The sequence below is a fragment of the Eriocheir sinensis genome, unplaced genomic scaffold (genome assembly GCF_024679095.1).
Source record: "Eriocheir sinensis breed Jianghai 21 unplaced genomic scaffold, ASM2467909v1 Scaffold263, whole genome shotgun sequence".
Taxonomy (NCBI): Eukaryota; Metazoa; Arthropoda; class Malacostraca; order Decapoda; family Varunidae; genus Eriocheir; species Eriocheir sinensis.
Window position 1 is genome coordinate 50,884 of NW_026111569.1, and position 24,372 is coordinate 75,255.

The window sequence follows — 24,372 nt, forward strand, 5'->3', positions numbered from 1 at the left end:
AATAAATATTATCTTGGGGGGATATGCTGTATTGAGGCATGGGCCAGGTTTAGGTTAGGTAGAGCCAGCTTAGGTTAGGTTAGTTTAATGATAAAGAAATAAATATTATCTTGGGGGGATATGCTGTATTGAGGCATGGGCCAGGTTTAGGTTAGGTAGAGCCAGCTTAGGCTAGGTTAGTTTAATTGTTTATGATAAAGAAATAAATATTATCTTGCATGGGATATACTGTATCGAGGTAAGTTATGTTAGGTTAGGTTAAGTCAGGTTAGATTAATTAGTTGTTCATGATTAATACATTGCTAGCTTGTCGCTGCATTGTTTGTTGTTGTCTCAGGTGGTCGTCGGCCCGGTGGGTGTACTTCTGTAATTTTACTAATTATTATAAGGTAATGATTGATTGATTGATTGATAGTTTATTGTTGCAGGGAAACAACAAAGGAGAAGGGAGGAACATGCCATCCCAACCCCCAGGCAGTACAGAGTGTGATTATACAACTAGTAATACATGTGGAGGCAGTACCAAGAAACGATAAAGACACAATGGCAGGAATGAATGCACGACAAGGGAGGGGGGTACCAACAAGGAGGGGGGTGCCGGCCTCCCCCTGGGCAATGATGATGTGCTGTCCGTGGCAGTGTTCACCCACGAGGCGCCCCAGCTGGTGATGCTGTGCCGGGTGTGTTGTTCCCTGAGCAGTAATTATGCTGTGCTCCAGGTTAGCTGAGCCTATAGAATGTACTCTAATGCTTTATTGCTTGTTTTTGTTACCAAGGTATGTTTAGCTGATGTACTGTAACATTTTGGGGCTGTTTTATTATCAAGGTATATTTAGGCGAGGTTATAGAATGTACTCAATACTTTATGGGTTGTTTTTTATCAAGGTATATTTAGGCGTTGTATATACTGTTTTATTATCAATGTATATTTTTTGATGTTTTTATCAAGGTTTACTTAGTGAGGTTATAGAATGTACAGTAATCTTTTAGGGGTCTTTTTTTATCAAGGTGTTTTGTTGGGCCTGTTTTTTATCAAGGTTTACTTAGTGAGGTTATAGAATGTACAGTAATCTTTTATGGGGCTTTTTTTTATCAAGGTGTATTTTTGGGCCTGTTTTTTATCAAGGTTTACTTAGTGAGGTTATAGAATGTACAGTAATCTTTTATGGGGCTGTTTTTATCAAGGTTTACTTAGTGAGGTTATAGAATGTACAGTAATCTTTTATGGGGCTGTTTTTATCAAGGTGTTTTGTTGGGCCTGTTTTTATCAAGGTTGACTTAGGTGATCATAAAATGTACAGTATTTTTTTATGGGGCTGTTTTTTTTATCAAGGTATATTTAAGTGAGGTTATAGAATGTACTATTTTCTTGGGGGGGGCTTTTTTATCAAGAATATTTAGGTTGTTATGAAATATACTCTAATATTCAAGGGGCAGTTTTTTACCAAGGTATATTTAGGTCTGGTTAGATTAGTTAGTATTTATTTTATTTTAGGTTGTTAGGTAAGTTAAGGTTATTTATTTATTTGTTTATATTTTTTCTGTGGTTTCCAGCACTGGCGGCAGTGCTTCCAGACAGTGGCGTATATAGATCCATGGAGAGGGGGGGGCCACAGTCACCCGGCCCATAGGAATAAATCTAGGATTTTTCAATGTGTGAGCAGCGACCAAAACGAGCCTCTAGAGTTGGGGTTTGGTGAATATTTTTAAAATGAACCATTTTAGGGTTACTTTGTAGTCTCAAGATCGGTATATTGCACAATTAATATATATTAATGGTAAACCAATTTAAAAGCTTACGTATACCTATACATACCGGGTAAAATAAGAATTACAGTTTTTGAACAATTTGTATTTGGGAAACAAAAAAAAAAAAATATCTATATATATATATAGATATATATATATATATATATATATATATATATATATATATATATATATATATATATATATATATATGACACACAACTGTCTTCTTCCTCTACCCTAGACATCCTAGGACTGTCCTTCACTAAAATCTCTTGAAACTTCATATTATCTCCTGAGGAGATAATATGAAGTTTCCAGTTGCTAAATCAGCTCATATATAAAACTAAATTTCACCTGATTAAGGAATTGAGAGAGAGAGAGAGAGAGAGAGAGAGAGAGAGAGAGAGAGAGAGAGAGAGAGAGAGAGAGAGAGAGAGAGAGAGAGAGAGAGAGAGACGTTTCCAATATTTAACTACGTATGGTAGAAATGTATGAAAGACTGAAAGTTGATAAATATATATATATATATATATATATATATATATATATATATATATATACATATATATATATATATATATATATATATATATATATATATATATTGTGTGTGTGTGTGTGTGTGTGTGTAAAAGTAGAGTCTATAGAATTATATACTACAATATAATGAACAAAAGTTATTAAATTATACTTACATTCACGATACTGCCACTGGACTTTCTAGAAGGATGTTTGGGTCTAATCTGCGAGAACATCATTTCTTTCATTTTCTGAGTATTTGGCAAAGTATCTTGACCTTGCACAAGAATAATGTTTAACCTAAGACGATGTCACATCAAAGGTTGAGGGAAAGCTTTCAGAAGTTTTGATAATTGATTCCAATGTCTTTACAGACGTCAATGGTCAGCCGTCTGTCTGTCTGTCTGTCTCTGAATTTTTCCCCTACGTTCCCCTACGAAAAGACGATTTTCACCGTAGGTGCCCCCTACTCCCTACAAAGCCCTGAAATCCCCTACCGTAGGGATTTTCCCCTACGCGTGGCAACACTGACTTAGCTCCTCCGGCGGCCCGCTCCTGAAACCGACCAGCCAATAGGAACATGAAAATCTGGTAATCTCTGAATTCTGATTGGCTCGTGCTCCTCCCCAGGCCTTCCATTCCTAGAAACTAGAGCTTTCATAAAAGTCAGCCGATGTCAGCAAACTGTCATCGGATCCCACCTCTTCGCTCTTCTCTTCACTCATTTTTAGATCAGGAAAACACATTTCTCCAGTCTATTATTATTTTCTTCTATCAGTTTAAGAACGGAATTAACTAATGTAGTATGTAATGAGAACACTGTTTTATGGGCTGGTTTTCTTATGATAGAAAACGTATGGAGAAGTAATGCAGGAAAGAGAACGGAAAATTGTAGGGGCTCTATGTGGAGATATTCTATTTATAATAGCTAAATAATTTAGCTATTATAAATAGGTCCGCATCAGCCTAAATATGAGTTTAATGTAAGAAGGGGGCTCTGAAGGGCACATTACTGATGTTGAAGACTTGGAGAACTAATAATCAATATCAATAAAAAAAAAAAATCGCCAAATTTTAACAGGATAAAAAAAAAAAAAAAACTGAACCAAAGGGGGGGGCCATGGCCGAGTGGCCCCCCCCCTATATACGCCGGTGCTTCCAGATGGTCATCCTCAGAGCACCACATTCATCAGAGTCGGCCCCAAAACCTTCATGGGCACTCCAGTAATGAGGTCCAATCAAACCACCATCCAGGCCCCTCAAGAAAGCCTACTGCCGCTATAGGCTGACACATAAAAAAAAAAAAATAATAATAATAATAAATAAAATGAATAATAATAGTAATGATAACTGTTAGGTAATGTGCCGTGGGTTATGGTTAAACTGAGATTGGAGTGGCTGCACCTTGCAGGGACTTGGTACCTTATTGTATTTGTTTATTTATTGTCTCCATATCCATATTTATCCAGGTTTCTTAAGTTTCCACAAGCTCTTTGCCTCCATCACCTTTTCTCTTAAGTCATTCCCAGTGTTTATGTTTCTCCTTGGAAAGCTGTAGTCCTTAGTATCATGATGACATGTTCCCTTCCTCATGTTTTTCCTGTGACTTCCTAGCTCTGCCTTCCCTTCCCTTGTCAGTAATAGGTCTTTATCACCTGACTCCTGCAAGTCACTCACTGGTTCACATCCTGCAGTCAGACCTTCTCTCTCCCCTTTTATAGAAGTGAATGTATTGATATTTTATGTGAGTGTAAGGAAGTGACCCTTTGTGTTTTGTGCAGGCATTACCCGGTGGGCGTGCTGCTTGACCTCCCCTGACCCGGAACCTCACGGCACACTTCCCAGAACAGGACCTCATCCACTAACCCTCAAGGTAGGCTAGAGTTCCTTGACAGAGAGAGTACATAGGTGGCCCTGTGTATGAGGCTGCTGGGCGCCATTATTGGCCCCTCGAGCACTAGGCACGAATGGTCTGCTGACCCTGTGCCGGGCTGTGCCCAAACCAACCCCTCGAGCACGGCGCCAACTTTGAACTGAGGTATCAGAGACATAGTTTTTTCCTATTTATGGAGTGGACACGGCTGCTTTTTAATGTAGCAATGCCTCTCCACCAGGCTTGCTGCTGTAGTAACAGGCTGGAGAGGGGAAACAAAGTTTATAAATTCCCAGCAAGTCTGCTGAGAAGATAGAGTTGTGCCAACAAAGTCAGTCTTCTCGGGAGGACAGCATCTTGTTGGTCAGGTTGATGCCAGATATGCAGTGTGTGTGTTTTGCTATAATAACTGCCCTCCCTGTGTACTGTCTATGGGGATTATTGTGAGAGATAATGCTACAAGGACTGAAACAATCGTTCACCTCACTGTCACCAGAGGTCCAGACATGGTTGCTGATGAGGAAGCTGTCGCCCATATGTCCAATATTATTGGGTGTGATCTCTCCACAGGGCTTGAGACCCATAATGGATATTTCACAGTCTCATAAATGGCAGTCTCACGGACTGGACGTGTTACAAGATTTTGGATAAAAAGAATTGATGTTACTTCCGATATGCCATTCATCTTGGTAAAACTCCAGAATCACACCCAACTCACTCTAATGGTTAAAACTTTCTTTTTTTAGATATATTTACTAAGCATTACTCTGATACCAGTTTCCATTATTATTACTCGTTTCAGAGATTTTAACATGCGGGTAAAGTTAGTGTTTGAGAGTGCTGGGCTAGGTACTACTTGCTCATGTGACGGCTCTTCAGCCAGAGACTCCTCCAGGTAGAGCTACAAGTCCCTCTTTATCTAACAGCCTGATGGATAAGGCTGCACAGTCTTCATTTCCTTGGGTACCAATGTCATTATATATGGTGAAGACATTTTTCTACAGTTAATAATCTCTTAACCTATTTTGACCCTCAGACAAAATGAAATATGTTTAAATAGCCTTAGTATTTTATTGTATTATTTTTTCATCAACAATAAGCATTTCAATATTGAATTAAACTCAGTGTTATTGAACAATAATCACTGATGAACTATTTTCACAATTCCTTGGAATTGCACAGTGACTACATTTATTGCCTAGCTACATCCTGCCCAGCAAACACAAGTACGTCGGGTCTCCAGCGGCCCGACGTGTGTTGTTGTAGCGGCCCGACGGTGCAAAACTCCGTCGGCCCGATGTCCTTTATGGTCATCGTTTTAATGGAGGCCCAACGTAGTATGCCGATCATTTGCCACCCATATGCCGATCATTTGCCACCCATATGCCGATCATTTGCCACCCATATACCGATCATTTGCCACCCATATACCGATCATTTGCCACCCATATGCCGATCATTTGCCACCCATATGCCGATCATTTGCCACCCATATACCGATCATTTGCCACCCATATACCGATCATTTGCCACCCATATGCCGATATATATATATATATATATATATATATATATATATATATATATATATATATATATATATATATATATATATATATATATATATATATATATATATATATATATATATATATATATATATATATATATATATATATATATATATATATATAGATATATATATATATATATATATATATATATATATATATATATCTATATATATCTATATATATATATATATATATATATATATATAGATATATATATATATATATATATATATATATATAGATATATATATATATATCTAGATAGATAGAGAGATATATATATATCTATATAGATATAGATATATAGATAGATAGATAGATGAATAGATAGATATATTATTTACAAATGTGGGATGGTGTGTGGTAGGGATATATATATGTATATATATATATATATATATATATATATATAGATATATATATATATATATATATATATATATATATATATCTATATATATATATATATATATATATATATATATATATATATATATATATATATAGATATATATAGATATGGGATGGTGTGTGGTAGATATATATATATATATATATATATATATATAGATATATATATATATATATATATATATATATATATATATATATATATATATATATATATATATATATATATATATATATATATCATTGAATGTGATAGCTAGTTGAGCATTGATTATTTTCTTAAGATATTCTCCTTATATCTTATGATAGTCTTAAACTCTTTCTTAATCGGCTGTATGACTTCGCCGAAGCTAGTCATGTTCGCTAGATCGAGATTTAGGGTCCTAGAACCTTCCTCAGAAGCGAGGTCTTTCATTGGTAAGGATACCTGATAGAATGTCTTGTGTGGGGAGCGGGGGTGGATTTATACCGCTGTGTTGGTCGTCCCACTGCGCGTCCTGGTCTCTGATTGGCTGGCAGGTGTTACTACGGGCTGCGCGGGGGTACTCGTCAAACTTGTTCTTCGCGCACTTGGTAGGGCTTGTAGATCTTCTGCCTGCATGTTTAATGTCGGGTTTGTTGTTTTGATGTAGAGTGCCTCTCGGCTGGTGAGGCGTCTTGTGTCAGGACATGTTGTCAGGATCTCCGTGTTGTTTTCCAGCATTTCTCTTGTGATGTTGATTCTATGCTGCTCCTTCAGGTGTTTCTTGGGTGCTCCTGACGCGAGGTGGAATGTCAGTCGTCGCGAGAGTCTTGTTGTCGTCATGCCAACATAGGTAGAGGGAAGGACTTCACAGTTTCCTTGGTTGCACGTGAACCTATATATGACATGCGACTTTTGTAGGCTCTCTATCTCTTTTGAGGGGGTGTTTTTCAGAAGGAGATGGCTGGTTTTCTTGGTCTTGTAGTATATGACCAGCTTTACTTGTTTGTTGGGGTCGGATGGCTTGACGTTTCTTCTTACTATTTGTGTAATGACCCTCTCATCTTCTTTGTAGGCGGTAGAGAATGTCGCTTTGTAAAAAATGCTGATGTCTTCTTTCTTCTCCTCTTTCTGCTTCTTGCTGTGCCAGCCGTCTATGATCTTCTTCGTCAGGCGGCTGATGTCCTTTTCGCTGAAGCCGTTGTTTATCAGAACTTGAGTTGAGCGCTCTATTTCTTGATGGACTTGCTTCCACGTACTGCAGTGTGTGAGCGCTCTTCTGATATAGGCGCAGATGGTGGAATCCTTGTACTTCGTGGGGCACTCACTTCGTCCGTTTAAGCAAAATCCTGGGTTCGTTGGTTTGGTGTAGACGCTGGTGGTAAATCTTCCGTCTTCTTGTTGGACGAGGACGTCTAGAAAAGGCATGGCTCCGTCTTCGCTGTTTTCCATGGTGAATTTCAGTCCGGAGGTTTCTTGGAGGTGGAGTCTAAGGCGTTCTGCTTCGGTGGCATCCTTTGTCTTGATGAATATATCGTCAATATACCGGCAGTATATATCTGGCTTTTCTATTATCTTGAAAACTTCCTCCTCGATGCAGCCCATGAAAAAATTTGCCAAGAGTACACCAAGAGGAGAACCCATGGCTACGCCATCTACCTGGCAGTATTTGTTTCCCCGGGGGCAGATGAACGGTGCTTCCTTTGTACAGCATTCCAGTAGTTCTCGAAGTACAGCTTCTGGGATGGCGAGGGTAGGTGTAGAGTTGTTTTTATACACACGGTCGATGATGTAGTTGATGGTGCGGTCCACGGGGACATTCGTAAAGAGGGATTCGGCGTCTAGTGAAGCAACTCTTCCTCCCGCGTTGTTGTTCTTGAGAATGTCGATGAAGTCTGTTGCTGACTGCAGGCAATAGGTGGTTGGGATGTACGGTGTAAGGAGGGCGCACAATCTCTTTGCGATGTTGTAGGTAGGGGTTGGGATTTGAGATATTATTGGTCTCAATTTGTTGCCTGGCTTGTGAGTCTTGACATTGCCATAGCAGTTTCCCATCTCATATTCGCCGGTGAGTCGGTCGAACTTGACGTCGCAGGTGGAGTTATTTTCGCTATTAGTTTGTTGAGTCTTTTCTTGAGGGCTTCCGTCGGGTTTCTTGTTATTTTCTTAAACTTGGTTGTGTCGCTGAGGATGTTGTCAATCTTGCTTAAGTATTCCTTGGTGTCGATGAGAACGTTGGGAACGCCACGTCCCTCTTGAGGAGGCTGATATTGATGATCTCGCATTTGCTTTGGTTTGGTATTAGTTTAAGCTCCTCACACTGAAGATGAGCTGTGGTGATTTGTTCTTGGACTGGGTTATTTTGCAGGTCGGTTGCTTTGGTCACTGCGTATACAGTGACGTCATCAACAAACTTGGCTTTACACGATGACTGAAGCAGAAGACTGTTGATAACTGCTAGGGAAATGACTGGCCCAATGCATGTTCCCTGGGGCACTCCACAGGTTGTTGGCAGCCACTCAGATGTCTCGCCGTAATATCTTGTGCACTGCTGTCTGTCAGTAAGGAAGGATGTTATGAACAGCAGCAGTGAAGTTCTGCATCCGAGGTGGTGTAGGTGGGTCACTGCTACACTGTGATCCACGTTATCAAATGCTTTTTTGAAGTCAATGAGACACAGGTGGGCTACAGTGTCTCTTTGCTCCAAGCCTTTAAGTATGGCGTCCAAGAGGTACACCATGTACAGCGTGGTGGAGCGCCCCTTCAAGTTTCCAAACTGCTGGTGGTCGATTTTGTGTAGAATGTCTGCAAGAACCAGGTTTGCTGCGTGGCCCTCCAACGTCTTTCCGAGTGTGTCTGTGAGTGACACAGGCCGTAGTTGTCAAAGGCTGGTAACATTTGGAGCTTTGGGGAGTCCTGTCACTGTCGAGCTCTTCCATCGCGTAGGGCAAGATGGTAAGCAGCTGTTGTACATGATCTCCAAAGGTTGACACAGTTCATACGCAAACTCCTTTATTAGTTTTAACGGGAGTTCACCGGGGGAGTGTCTTTCCTTGTTTTTATTTTCTTTAAGTCTTTATATATGTGTAGTTTAGAATAACGAGGCGGAGGAAGCGATGGCTGGTGGGCCGGTACTACACCTGGGCCGATGGGTGGGTAGTTTGTACATATGGCAGCGAAGTGTTCGTTAATCATATTTGCAATTTGTCGATGGTCATCAAGGTTAAAAGCCGAAAGATTCACTGGTATGCGTTTAGGTTCAGTTAACATTGTGATACATTTATTAAGACCACTTTCATTTTGCACTGACTCAAAAATATTCAACCTTTGCTTGTTTGATTTTCCTTTTTGAAGCAGAATTATGTTCACGATATCGCTCTGTGTGATGTTGGTTGTACGCACGGCGCTTTTTGTTTATCAGACGTTTTATCTCTGGGGTCATCCACGGTTTGTCATTATCTCGTTTGCGCCAAGATTTAAGGGGAAATGTGTTTCATACTGGTGCTTCAGGACGGCGAACAGTGCATTTTCTTGTTGTTCCACGGTTGGCATTATTTGTAAGAACGACCAGTCCACTACCGTGATCCAGAATCCGAAGCTCCTCACGGACGAATCCTTGAACGGTCTGTATTGGAGGGTGCGATGTTGTGGGGGAGGTGGTAGTGCCGTAGGTCTTACCAAAACACATTTATGTCTACTAAGACCAATAGGGGCAGATATTCGGGAGAACAATAATCTGAGTGTATGTCTGTTAAAATCAAGTCTATCCCTGAGTTTTCATGGGTCGGCTGAGTCACTAGGTTTCGTATATGGAGAGCATCACACACTCTGTTCTTATCAAGACCATTAAAATCACCAGCAATAACCACCTTGCAATCAGTGTGCGTTGAACGGAATAAATCAACACTAGACACCACACGGTTAGTCAGTCCGTCATGGACAGGGGAATCTGGTGGGTAGTACAATACACACAATAATATTTGTCCTATTCTCCTAACACTTTTCAAAGGCACCCATAAACACTCTAACTGTGGAGGAACAGCGATTGGTGCTTGTACAGCATTCATGGGCTGTCTTACGTACACACACACGCCGCCACCACGGCTGCCTCGGTGTTTGTGAAACAAATCATAGTTTCTAAGTTCGTACATGAATGATGGTTTATTGATTGAAAACCAGGTCTCACTTATTGTGATAACATCGGGATCCTTTTGCTCAGCGACCAGACATAACTGCTCAAATTTATTAGTAATACTTGTGGGATTGGTCAAAAGCATCGAGGGGGGTTGGGAGGGTATGGGGTTGGGTTGTCTAGGGATGGGGGTGAGAAAGCGGTGTGATATGGAAGGGGGGCTGGGGGAGGGGTCACGGGGCTGGGTTATGTGTGTGTGTGTGTGTGTGTGTGTGTGTTAACACAAGAGAGCAGGGCGAGTAATGGGATCAGTGTCCCCTCCCACCTCCCCGTCATTACTTTGCACTAATTTTCTCCATCGTCTAAAGTTTACTGCAAGCAAGTAACAGAAAGGAAACGAGGTGCCTTGGCGTTGATGGAGCCTTGGTGGTGTGTTGGCACCGTAGCCTGTGACAAGTATATTAGTAGGTCGAACAGCTTACCACGTTCAGGAGGCAGCGTCCCTCCCTGCAGGCAAGGGTCACGCGAGGAAGGGATTTGTGGGTAAGAGAGAGACTTCCTCAACTACTGCCAATATTTTTCTGCAACACTAAGTATTCTTACCCTGAAATAGAAGCGTTTTTAGCCTCACGTGCCTGTAGTAGCGACGTCCAGAATCCCGGACAAACTTTGGGGGTAGAAATCCACATATAGGAATGGTACAAAGTTTATTTAAAAAATGTTCACTTAAATTAGATGTTATTCTTAACTCTTTGAACTATGAAATAACTAAGCATGCTGTGGGTCTTGCCCTCCTCCTCCTGTTGTTTCTTTCCTCTTCCTCCCTGTCTTGTTGCAAAATGGTGTTGATAGAAATGTCATCCGTGACCTCACAAGCTCCATCCCCTCCTCCAGCGTCACATCACCACCTCCAGACACACACAGACTTTACTTTTCTAAATACATCTTGCTAAATTATAGGTGTGTCTTATACTCCGGTGCATCTTATGTGGCGGGACACACGCTACCTTAGAAATTAGGAAATGTACTTTCCAAGGAAAAGATTGGACAAAGCGCATCAGATCTAAGTGCTGAGTGTGTCTGGCTACACCAGTGGTCTGCACATTAGCCAAAAGGAAAGAATAGATAAAAATGTTGAGGGGAGTCTGTAGATTAAGCCGCACAGTGTTGTGTGGGGAAAGTGTACTCATACTTGTGCCGGCCAATGGGGCGTTGTGTGTGGGGGTAAACTTTACCAATTTATTTCCCGCATTGTTTCCTGCCATTGCATGGGTGGATGGTGGATGGGAGGTCTGTGTCATCTTCACCTACCCTTTCCAGTAATAGGTCTGTGTCATCTTCACCTACCCTTTCCAGTAATAGGTCTGTGTCATCTTCACCTACCCTTTCCAGTAATAGGTCTGTGTCATCTTCACCTACCCTTTCCAGTAATAGGTCTGTGTCATCTTCACCTACCCTTTCCAGTAATAGGTCTGTGTCATCTTCACCTACCCTTTCCAGTAATAGGTCTGTGCCTTCACCTACCCTTTCCAGTAACAGGTCTGTGTCATCTTCACCTACCCTTTCCAGTAATAGGTCTGTGCCTTCACCTACCCTTTCCAGTAATAGGTCTGTGTCATCTTCACCTACCCTTTCCAGTAATAGGTCTGTGTCATCTTCACCTACCCTTTCCAGTAATAGGTCTGTGTCATCTTCACCTACCCTTTCCAGTAATAGGTCTGTGCCTTCACCTACCCTTTCCAGTAATAGGTCTGTGCCTTCACCTACCCTTTCCAGTAATAGGTCTGTGCCTTCACCTACCCTTTCCAGTAATAGGTCTGTGTCATCTTCACCTACCCTTTCCAGTAATAGGTCTGTGCCTTCACCTACCCTTTCCAGTAATAGGTCTGTGTCATCTTCACCTACCCTTTCCAGTAATAGGTCTGTGTCATCTTCACCTACCCTTTCCAGTAATAGGTCTGTGCCTTCACCTACCCTTTCCAGTAATAGGTCTGTGTCATCTTCACCTACCCTTTCCAGTAATAGGTCTGTGTCATCTTCACCTACCCTTTCCAGTAATAGGTCTGTGTCATCTTCACCTACCCTTTCCAGTAATAGGTCTGTGTCATCTTCACCTACCCTTTCCAGTAATAGGTCTGTGTCATCTTCACCTACCCTTTCCAGTAATAGGTCTGTGTCATCTTCACCTACCCTTTCCAGTAATAGGTCTGTGTCATCTTCACCTACCCTTTCCAGTAATAGGTCTGTGTCATCTTCACCTACCCTTTCCAGTAATAGGTCTGTGTCATCTTCACCTACCCTTTCCAGTAATAGGTCTGTGTCATCTTCACCTACCCTTTCCAGTAATAGGTCTGTGTCATCTTCACCTACCCTTTCCAGTAATAGGTCTGTGTCATCTTCACCTACCCTTTCCAGTAATAGGTCTGTGTCATCTTCACCTACCCTTTCCAGTAATAGGTCTGTGCCTTCACCTACCCTTTCCAGTAATAGGTCTGTGTCATCTTCACCTACCCTTTCCAGTAATAGGTCTGTGTCATCTTCACCTACCCTTTCCAGTAATAGGTCTGTGTCATCTTCACCTACCCTTTCCAGTAATAGGTCTGTGTCATCTTCACCTACCCTTTCCAGTAATAGGTCTGTGCCTTCACCTACCCTTTCCAGTAATAGGTCTGTGTCATCTTCACCTACCCTTTCCAGTAATAGGTCTGTGACTTCACCTACCCTTTCCAGTAATAGGTCTGTGTCATCTTCACCTACCCTTTCCAGTAATAGTTCTTGTTCTTCTTCACCTACCCTTTACAGTAATAGGTCTGTGTCATCTTCACCTACCCTTTCCAGTAATAGGTCTGTGTCATCTTCACCTACCCTTTCCAGTAATAGGTCTGTGTCATCTTCACCTACCCTTTCCAGTAATAGGTCTGTGCCTTCACCTACCCTTTCCAGTAATAGGTCTGTGTCATCTTCACCTACCCTTTCCAGTAATAGGTCTGTGTCATCTTCACCTACCCTTTCCAGTAATAGGTCTGTGTCATCTTCACCTACCCTTTCCAGTAATAGGTCTGTGTCATCTTCACCTACCCTTTCCAGTAATAGGTCTGTGTCATCTTCACCTACCCTTTCCAGTAATAGGTCTGTGTCATCTTCACCTACCCTTTCCAGTAATAGGTCTGTGTCATCTTCACCTACCCTTTCCAGTAATAGGTCTGTGCCTTCACCTACCCTTTCCAGTAATAGGTCTGTGCCTTCACCTACCCTTTCCAGTAATAGGTCTGTGCCTTCACCTACCCTTTCCAGTAATAGGTCTGTGTCATCTTCACCTACCCTTTCCAGTAATAGGTCTGTGTCATCTTCACCTACCCTTTCCAGTAATAGGTCTGTGTCATCTTCACCTACCCTTTCCAGTAATAGGTCTGTGCCTTCACCTACCCTTTCCAGTAATAGGTCTGTGTCATCTTCACCTACCCTTTCCAGTAATAGGTCTGTGTCATCTTCACCTACCCTTTCCAGTAATAGGTCTGTGCCTTCACCTACCCTTTCCAGTAATAGGTCTGTGTCATCTTCACCTACCCTTTCCAGTAATAGGTCTGTGTCATCTTCACCTACCCTTTCCAGTAATAGGTCTGTGTCATCTTCACCTACCCTTTCCAGTAATAGGTCTGTGTCATCTTCACCTACCCTTTCCAGTAATAGGTCTGTGTCATCTTCACCTACCCTTTCCAGTAATAGGTCTGTGTCATCTTCACCTACCCTTTCCAGTAATAGGTCTGTGTCATCTTCACCTACCCTTTCCAGTAATAGGTCTGTGTCATCTTCACCTACCCTTTCCAGTAATAGGTCTGTGTCATCTTCACCTACCCTTTCCAGTAATAGGTCTGTGTCATCTTCACCTACCCTTTCCAGTAATAGGTCTGTGTCATCTTCACCTACCCTTTCCAGTAATAGGTCTGTGTCATCTTCACCTACCCTTTCCAGTAATAGGTCTGTGCCTTCACCTACCCTTTCCAGTAATAGGTCTGTGTCATCTTCACCTACCCTTTCCAGTAATAGGTCTGTGTCATCTTCACCTACCCTTTCCAGTAATAGGTCTGTGTCATCTTCACCTACCCTTTCCAGTAATAGGTCTGTGTCATCTTCACCTACCCTTTCCAGTAATAGGTCTGTGTCATCTTCACCTACCCTTTCCAGTAATAGGTCTGTGTCATCTTCACCTACCCTTTCCAGTAATAGGTCTGTGTCATCTTCACCTACCCTTTCCAGTAATAGGTCTGTGTCATCTTCACCTACCCTTTCCAGTAATAGGTCTGTGTCATCTTCACCTACCCTTTCCAGTAATAGGTCTGTGTCACCTGATTCCTCCAAGTCATTCATTGGTTCATATCCTGCAAGCAGACCTTCTCCCTCCTCTTGTACAGAACTGAATGTATTGATATTTGATGTGAGTGTGAGGAAGTGACCCTGTGTGTTGTTGCAGGCATTACCTGGGGGGCATGCTGCTTGACCTCCCCTGCAGGGTCGCCTTGCTGCCCTGGAACCTCCCGGCACACTTCTCACACTTCCCAGAACAGCACCTCATCCACTGCCCCTCAAGGTGGGTGTATGTGCAGCCCGACAGCCTGCTTTTTCCCAGGTAGACAGATCATTGTCATCATCATCATCATCATCGTCATCACCATCATAACCATCATCGTCATCATCATCATCATCACCATCATCGTCATCATCATCATCACCATCATCATCAGCATCATCATCATCACCATCATCGTCATCATTATCATCACCATCATCGTCAGCATCAAGAGTATCAAGACGCCTCTCCAATTGAAACTGAGCCTCTCTTTTTGGCCTCCTGTGCTGACTTCCTTCAGCTGGAGCAGTGCTTGATAGTCTGCTGTCTCATTTTTGTGGCTTCCACTGCCGTAAAAAAATCACCATCATCATCATTCTCAGAGAAAGTAGAGTCCTTTCCAAGTCTCTGAGTGTGTCCAGCCAGCCTCACTCTGCCTGCAGGCACTGTTCAGGCTTCAGCAGGCCCTCTGGTCAGGCCCAGGGTCTGTAGGCCATTCTGCACTGTGTCATCATGTCTGCCTTAGTTACCCTCCACCTCAGCTGCAGTGTATCCTCATCTAATGTAGGTTTTTGTATCTGTGCCTCCAACTTGTTAGAGAAAGTTTGTGTTGCAGGGACTAGAGGAAACTTTTTCTTTGGCCCCTTCCCTAAATCCCCTCTTTTTCTCCCCTTCACTCGTGAGTGCCCTTACGTAGCCACATAGAAATTAGAAAATACACTCTGCTGCCGTTCACTAAGTTAGAAAAATACGATGTGAGCACAGTGGAATTTGAGAAAAACAACACTTTATTGACCTCAAGAGAGAAGTGCGCACACACCAAGCCTGAGGGGAGGGAGAGACTGGCTAAAAACCTTCCAAGTTGAGGGAACTCACAACACATCTCATTAACTTACTAGTGTTCTGCATTGCCTCCTCTTCTTGCCCCTGCAGGATGTTTCTCTTAACCCGTCCACTGCGATTGTCACGGATTTTGCCTTCACTGTTAGCCTGGTAACACACACCCAGGTCTTTCTCTGGCTCTGTGGTGGATAGTGGAGTGTTTCCCATGTGGTATTGGTATGGTGGATATCCCCTCCCAAGGTGCAGGACCTTACACTTTTCTTCATTGAATTGTAGCAGCCACTTTTTGCTCCATTTCTGTATCTTGGTGAGGTCTTCTGGTAGGAAATCCCCAGTCAAGGGGTTAATGTGCAAAGTGGCAGGTGCCTGTCTGCCTTGGTTTCCTTGGTCTGTGTCCATGCAAGTGTAGACGGAGACTGCTTCTTCCAGCTGCCTCACCACCTCATTGGGAAGCGTTGTTGGCTGTGATCAACACCTTCTGGCACTCCACATGACTCAGAATGGGATGCAGGAAGCATAGTCTTGGCCTCCTCCTCCACCTCCCCCTCCTCCTCCTCCTCCTCCTCTTGTTGTTTTCTTTCCTCATCCTCCCTGTCTTGTTTCATAATGGTGTTAACAGAAATGTCATCCCCTCACAAGCTCCCTCCCCTCCTCCAGCGTCACACCACCACCTCCAGGCAGGGTTCGGGCAGCAGCAGCAGCAGCCTCTATGCAGTGTGTGCCACAAAATGGGCCTGGGAGTAGCAGGGAGGGGCGGCAGGGTGGGGAAGGGGCGGCCTGAGGCAAGGAGGAGCGGGGTGCTGATTAGTTAGTGGCTGAGAGCGAGAGACATCAAGCGTTACAGTAATTTTTCTGTGGTTGAGTTAGAGTTCCTTACCGTGGAATCATGCCCGGGTTAGACGAATTTCCTGTTACAATAAACTGCGAAAGGTGAAAAGTTTTGCTTAGTCGGCACAACATCTGTGGTCATATGCCGAAGAGAGACAGGAGGGGGAAGGAATTATAGAAGGGAACAGATCCCAGGAGACGGGACACAACCCCAGATTAATACCTGGTACCCATTCACTGCTGGGTGGACAGGGGCGTAGGGTATCGGAAAAGCTGCCCAAATTTTTCCACTCCGCCTGGGAATCGAACCCGGGCTCTCAATTGTGAGCCGAGTGTGCTAACCACTGCACCACGAAGCCCCCTCTGTGTAAGATGAGGATAAACTGTACGGCCTCTCTCACCCTCACCCTGACACCCTTCACTCCTCTCCATCCATACAGCCAAAGCACCTCAGTAACCAAGGGTATGTAGGTCTTTCTGTACTGTATCATCCTGTGTCTTCTGTGATCTTCCTCCACCAACACTACCCATCACCTGCTGCCTCCCTCACCCTCACCCTGACACCCTTCACTCCTCTCCATCCATACAGCCAAAGCACCTCAGTGTACCCAGGATCTGTAGGTCTTTCTGTACTGTATCATCCTGTGTCTTCTTTGGTCTGCCTCCACCAACACTACCCATCACCTGCTGCCTCCCTCACCATCACCCTCACCCTTCACTCCTCCTCTCCATCCATACAGCCAAAGCACCTCAGTAACCAAGGGTCTGTAGGTCTTTCTGTACTGTATCATCCTGTGTCTTCTTTGGTCTGCCTCCACCAACACTACCCATAATCTACTGTGTCGCTCACCCTCACCCATTCTCTCCTCCTGTCCCGACCACCTCAGTCTTCCCCTCCTCAGTACAACACTTCACACAGCCAAGACTCATCCCACCTCTCAGACCATTCACCGTGATTTAGTATGCAGTGTCACCGTGATTTCTGGGACTAATTCTCCCACCAACAGGGGAGTAAGATAGAAGCTGTGTCTGATATTGGTTGAAATCTTGCCTCTCCTGCCAGGGCAAAATAAAGTACACACAAAATATCTGGGAAACTGAACGTGGGAATTGTGATGCAGTGATTGGAAGACAGGCACAACAGTCTGGTATTAGGAAATGTAAGGATGAGAGACGAGTGGGAATTTAAGGGAATAGGAAGAGATCTAATGTGAGGAAGGAAGTGTCCAGTGAGAGACTGGTACAAGCAGAGGTACAGAAGGAAGGTGAGGGAAGTATTTGGCAGAGCAAGAGTAGGAGTGAAACACAGTGCTGGAGTGAGTGAGGATGTGAGAGTCTTAACCCCTTGGCTGCAGATTTCCTGCCAGAACACCTCACCAAGCTACAGGACAGGAGCAAAAAGTGGCTGCTACAATGCAGTGAAGAAAAATGTAAAGTCCTGCACCTTGGGAGGGGAAATCCAGCACACCAATACCACATGGGAAATGCTCCACTATCCACCACAGAGGCAGAGAAAGACCTGGTACTGTATGTTACCAGGATAACAGTGAAGGGATATCCAGCACACCAATACCACATGGGAAATGCTCCACTATCCACCACAGAGGCAGAGAAAGACCTGGTACTGTATGTTACCAGGATAACAGTGAAGGGATATCCAGCACACCAATACCACATGGGAAATGCTCCACTATCCACCACAGAGGCAGAGAAAGACCTGGTACTGTATGTTACCAGGATAACAGTGAAGGGATATCCAGCACACCAATACCACATGGGAAATGCTCCACTATCCACCACAGAGGCAGAGAAAGACCTGGTACTGTATGTTACCAGGATAACAGTGAAGGGATATCCAGCACACCAATACCACATGGGAAATGCTCCACTATCCACCACAGAGGCAGAGAAAGACCTGGTACTGTATGTTACCAGGATAACAGTGAAGGGATATCCAGTACACCAATACCACATGGGAAATGCTCCACTATCCACCACAGAGGCAGAGAAAGACCTGGTACTGTATGTTACCAGGATAACAGTGAAGGGATATCCAGCACACCAATACCACATGGGAAACACTCCACTATCCACCACAGAGGCAGAGAAAGACCTGGGACTGTATGTTACCAGGATAACAGTGAAGGGATATCCAGTACACCAATACCACATGGGAAACACTCCACTATCCACCACAGAGGCAGAGAAAGACCTGGTACTGTATGTTACCAGGATAACAGTGAAGGGATATCCAGCACACCAATACCACATGGGAAACACTCCACTATCCACCACAGAGGCAGAGAAAGACCTGGTACTGTATGTTACCAGGATAACAGTGAAGGCAATTACAGCAGACGGGTTGAGAAGAGTTCAGTGTCAAGGGCAGCCTGGGACGTAGTGGGACACAAGGTGTGTGGAAGAGGAAGGGAGGGAATGCATGCTGGACAGACGATACAAAATAGACAGTTAAGGAACAGTAGGGAAAGTAGACAGAGTATATGACTATTTTGGTAGAGTGACATCAACAAACTGTTTAGAGAACAAAAAGCTTTCTGAAAGAAGTCGAGATAAATTGGGGACTTCAACGGAGAAGTCACACAACTTTAGGCCTATGAATCACCTGGTTTAAGGCTGCTTTTTCTGAAACTTGCTTCACCGCACAATGCAGCAAGAATTCAGGTGCCAGATGCCGCCAAAAACAGTACTTCCCGCTTTGATTGGTTTGGTCACAACTTTTACACCAACGCCTCACATGGCCAAGCTTGTGAGCAGGGTGAGGTGCCGGAACACTGGAGGAGGGCCGTCACTGTGCCACTGAACAAACGGGAAGGAAGAAGGGATGATTGTGGCAGTCACGGGGAATAAGGTGACTCAGTGTGCCAGGGAAGGTGGAGGGAAGGGCTTTAAACGAAAGGGTGAAAAGAATGATAAAAAGTGTCGGCGATGAACAAGGGGGTGATAGGGAAGGGAGGGAGGTGTAAACATATGTTTTGACTGTCAGGATGCCTTGATTTTGTCCAGCTCTTCTGAGTCTGCCAAACAAGTAATGCTGTAGTTATTTATCCTTAAGACAGGCTGTTGAGCCCCTCTTCATGTCACTACAAAAGTCAGCACAAACATGTACAAACATCCTGAGGCTGTCCACACTCCACAAAGCTGTTCAAGTTATCCGAGCCCAACAAATGCCGGTAATGGTGAGACTGTTCTTATTGCAGAGGTTGTTGAGTCACTCTTCACGTCCTCCCTGAAGGAAGCCGGCGGCCTGAAGCACCGCGGGCAGGTCACCACCACCAGCCTGCAGGCCAGGGACCACAAACACCTCTGGATGGGACTCTGGAATGGCAGGCTTCACTGTGGCTTCACTAAGGTCTCCTCACTCTTATATATACTCAATTTTGCATCAGTACACACGTCATCGTCATTGTCATATATTGGTCGGTATTATCAAACGCTTTCGTCCATCACATCAACTGTTTCCAAAGGCCAAACAGGAGATAAATTGGGTTCTCATGAGTGCTCTTTTAGGTTCATGGTACAGAAGAAGGGTCAAACTACCACCAGGGTCATAAAACTGTCCTTGGAAATGCCCAAAATGCCTATGAAAGCCTTGCCAAGTATGTGTGCTTGGGTGCCAAAATGTTGAGTTATACAGCCCATTATTTCTCTGCTATAGGATGAAGGTCTTTCACAACTCTTTTTGGCAGCTCCTCTATACTTTATTTTATTGGAGCAGAGATTAGTGTTTTTTTCCCCCTGGAGTTGCTTCCTTTAATGAAAACAAAGTCCATTTGTCTCTGTGTCTGATGTTAATACACTTCATCCTGCCCCACAAAGCTTCTAATTTCACGTCCTGCTTCTCTGTCTGCCCTGACTTACACGCTGGCTGGGTGCTTTGGTTCCTCAGCTGTTGTGAGGTGCATGAGATGAAGTGCACAAGTCCAAGCCTCACCTTTCATAGGCACCAGGACACCTTTAACCTTTGTCTGTTCCCTGGTCCAGGACACTCAAGGCCTGTCTCCCCATGTTGTGCCTGGCATTCTTCTCCATTCAGCTTGGCACATTTCTTAACTTCTCTCTGGATCTTGTGTGAGGTGCAGAGTTTATGAAGCACATTTTAGGGCTGGGAATATGCACAGACTGCACCCTTCTCCTCAGGGAGAGGGGCAGGTTTATAGTCATAATAATACAATGTTTACCAAAATTGTTCCACTCCATTTCTCTCCTGATTTCTTATTCATTTTGTAGGCCTGGTTTGCAGTAATTAGGTAAAGTTTGGGGCACATGTTACAAGTGTGCCTGGCTGTGGTGCTCATCTCCATCCCTCTGGCCCCTGAGCCAGCAGCGGGCAAGGACCCTTCAGCCCCAGGACATGGCCACTACAGTATCTGGGTCACCACAGCTGCCTTGCCCAGGTTCCCTTTTATAGACCAACCCAAAAGGAAGGATGAACAGCTGGGTGGGTCGTCATTATAACCCAGACCGGTGTGTTCATAGCTAGCCGTCAACCTCTCCTCCAAGGTGTTAAGAACATAAGAACATAAGAACACGGGGAGACTGCAAGAGGCCGAGTGACCTACACTGGGCAGCTCCAGAATCCCCCCCACTACTCACGATGGGTGAGGTGTAGTTTCTGGGGGCGTACGCTCCAGTACCCTGTCACCTTACTGCATCCACACCTCACTGCCACCTGTCGTCCTCGTCCATGTAGCTATCCAGTCTACTCTTAAAACAAGCTATCGTCCCTGCACTAACTATGTGATTGCTGAGTCTATTCCATTCCCCCACCACCCTATTACTAAACCAATGCTTGCCTATTTCCCTCGTAAATCTATACTTTTCTAATTTAAATCCATTACTGCGTGTTCTATCCTGCCGGCTAATTCACATAACTTTACTTATATCGCCTTTGTTGTAACCCTTGACCCATTTGAATACTTCTATCAGATCTCCCCGCACTCTTCGTCTCTAGTGAATGTAAGTTTAGATGTTTCACCCTATTTTGATATGGGAGGATCCTCAGCCCCTGAATCATCTTGGTCATCCTCCTCTGAACTGATTCTAGCAAGTTGATGTCCATTCTGTGGTGTGGGCACCAAAACAGGACAGCATAATCTAAGTGTGGCCTAACTAACGCTAAATAGAGTCTGAGGATGACCTCTGCACTCCTGTTGGTTACCATCCTGTTAATAAAGCCTAATACCCTGTTAGCCCTATTCCTCGCACTAATGCATTGCTTCCTTAGTTTTGGGTCAAGATTTCACTAACACTCCCAGATCCCTTTCACACTCTGATCTGCCTATTGCTGTGGAGTCTAAACTATACCCGTGTAATGGGTTGCGTGTTCCTACACTAAGTACGCTACACTTGGTGATGTTAAAATTCATCTACCATTTCACTGACCAAGCTGACAGTTTGTTGAGATCCTCCTGCAGTGCTCTAGCATCCTCCCCTGTCCTTATAGTCCGTCCTATTTTGGTGTCATCCGCAAATTTACCTGTCACTAGTTATCCCATTGTCTATGTCACTGATGTAGATAATGAATAAAAGCGGGCCTAAAACTGAACCTTGGGGAGCCCACTGGTAACATTACCCCATTCAGATTTTTTACCGTTAATGGTAACCCTCTGTTTCCTGTCGCAAATCCACGCCCTAATCCAATCAAATACCTTCCCTCTAATCCCATGAGCCCTGACTTTATTTAACAGTCTCTGGTGAAGTACCTTATCGAAGGCCTTACTAAAATCAAGATAAACTACATTGTAACTCTCATCATTGTCAGCTGCCTCGTATACTCTATTGTAAAAGGATAAAAGATTAGTAATGCATGACTTTCCTTTAATAAATCCATGCTGTGAGTCGTGAATTAAATTATGTCTGTCAATATGGTCCCTAAAACCCTAATACTATCTGCTATTATTGACACAAGCATTTTACCTGAACAGGAGAAAGCTGAAAGTAAATGTCAACAAGAGTAAAGTGATGGTTTGTGAGTGAAGTAGAAGTGAGGTTGTAGATTTTGTATGCCCATATAGAGTGGGAATTTAATGTGAAAAAGAATGCAAAATAATTTTGAATGGTGAAGAAATGGAGGAGGTCAATGAGTTTAAGTACCTTGGATCAGTTATGTGTAAGCATGGTGGTATGGAGGGAGAGACAAGAGAAAGGGCATTGCAAGGAAGAAGGGTGGTAGGGTCTTTGGGACGAATCATGAATGGCAGAAGTGTCAGCATGGAGGTAAAGAGGGATTTGAGAAATACAATAATAGTACCAACCCTCACATATGCAAGTGAAACGTGGGCCTGGAATGAAAGTCAGAGGTCTAGAGTGCAGGCAGTGGAAATGAGTTATTTGAGGAGTGCTTGTGGTGTGAGTAGAATGGATGGAATGAGTAATGAAAGTGTGTACGAGCATTTTGGAATGTGTCACGGGGGTGAAGGGAAGAAGCGTGGAGTGGTGGAAGAAGTGAAGCGACAGACTTTAAAGTGGTTTGGCCACATGGAGTGAATGGAGGAGAGTAAGATGACCAGAAGGATGTATGTGAGTGAGATAGAGGGAGGGAATGCTAGAGGACGACCTCCAGTGAAATGGAGGGATAGGGTGCAAGAGTACATTAGGGAGAGGGGGGAAAGATCTTTGAGAAACTTTGAGCAGGCAAGGAGGGAATGTCTGGATAGAGGAAGATGGAAGCTCTTCTGCCGTGGCCATCCCCTGGTGGGAGCTCCTAGGAGCAGGCGTCCATGAAATGATGGTGATGATGATGATGGGTCTAGAACAATGTTTTCAAAGTCACAATCAACAAACTAGCTCTGTCTTGCCCTAACCTTAAAATCAACAAAAATGAGAACACGCCAGGTTTGCCAAGACCCCCAAAGCTCCCCCAGTAACAAATAAGATCACTAGGTTTTGCTGAAGTCAACACTAAACCTTCTTCCTCCTCTTCCTCCTCCTCTCAGATCAACCGCACGTGCAAGACATGCCAGGCTCTGATGTCCAGTGTGGAGGAGATCGGAATTCCTATCATGAGGGAGACACACAGCCGCACCACACCCTCACCGGACGCCAGCAAGCTATTGCCATCCTGTAGTCGCCACACCTCCAGGTTGGTCGTGGCTTGGGGGGGAACCGTACATTTTCTCCTCAGTTCTGTGTCTTAATTTTAGGTTTGTTTGTACATCAAGCTTGATATTTGCCATCCTGAAGTCCCCCTCACTGTCATGACTACTCTTGCTCATTCCTATGCTCTCCAGATCCCTTATGCAAGGGTTAACCACCATGTTCATTCTTTCATCCCTATTCTATCCAAATCCCTTATGCAAGAGTCAAACAGCATCTTCATTATTTCATCCCTGTACTGTCCAAATTCCTTATACAAGAGTTTTCCAGCATCTTCATTCTTTTATCCCTTCCACTGGTAAACTCTGAAACAGCAATAGCCTCCCTTTGTCTGTATTTTTACTCCTGCTCATCCCTATACTATCCTGATCCCTTATGCAAGAGTTGAGCAGCAGCATCTTCATTCCTTCATCCAGCAGGGAGTTCTCCAGGCACACGCCAGCATTGCCGCCAAGGACTTCACACTGCACTGCCCGAAACACCCGTCGAGGGTGATGAGGATGAGGAGACAGTCAAGATTGTGCAGTGGGTGAAGAGCAATGAGCCAATGGTAGGAATCTTGTCTCTCTGTCTGTATCTTAAATGTATTTGCCCTTCACTTACCCTGTTTGAAAAGTCTCTTGTCATAGAAGTTGCTGCTGGGACTTTGATGGAGTGGTTTGTGATCCTGGTGATGGCTTTACATGGCTTTTGCATCTTGAGCGGGGAAAACACCAATGAACACCCGGTTAGTCTTTTCTGTGGCCTTGGGAAACAGTCATGGTGGGAGCCTGACACGTTAAGGATGACCTCACT

The 24,372-nt window shown here is 43.9% G+C and overlaps 1 protein-coding gene and 1 long non-coding RNA gene across 3 annotated transcripts; both read right to left on the reverse strand.

The window, feature by feature from the left end:
• Window positions 1-6,524: 6,524 nt before the first annotated feature.
• Window positions 6,525-8,146, reverse strand: LOC126991352 (uncharacterized). Its single transcript, XM_050850115.1, has 2 exons — window positions 6,700-8,146; window positions 6,525-6,556 (listed from the first exon to the last, which is right to left on the reverse strand). The coding sequence occupies exons 1-2, from the start codon at window positions 8,144-8,146 to the stop codon at window positions 6,525-6,527; spliced, it is 1,479 nt and encodes a 492-aa protein (XP_050706072.1).
• A 9,238-nt stretch (window positions 8,147-17,384) lies between these two features.
• LOC126991351 (uncharacterized) lies at window positions 17,385-19,669 on the reverse strand. 2 transcript variants are annotated; one of them, XR_007745436.1, is made up of 3 exons: window positions 18,773-19,669; window positions 18,575-18,673; window positions 17,385-18,277 (listed from the first exon to the last, which is right to left on the reverse strand). It is a non-coding gene; the product is annotated as an uncharacterized LOC126991351 (long non-coding RNA). The 2 variants fall into 2 exon arrangements; XR_007745435.1 differs by having other exon boundaries at window positions 17,385-18,376.
• Window positions 19,670-24,372: the final 4,703 nt, after the last annotated feature.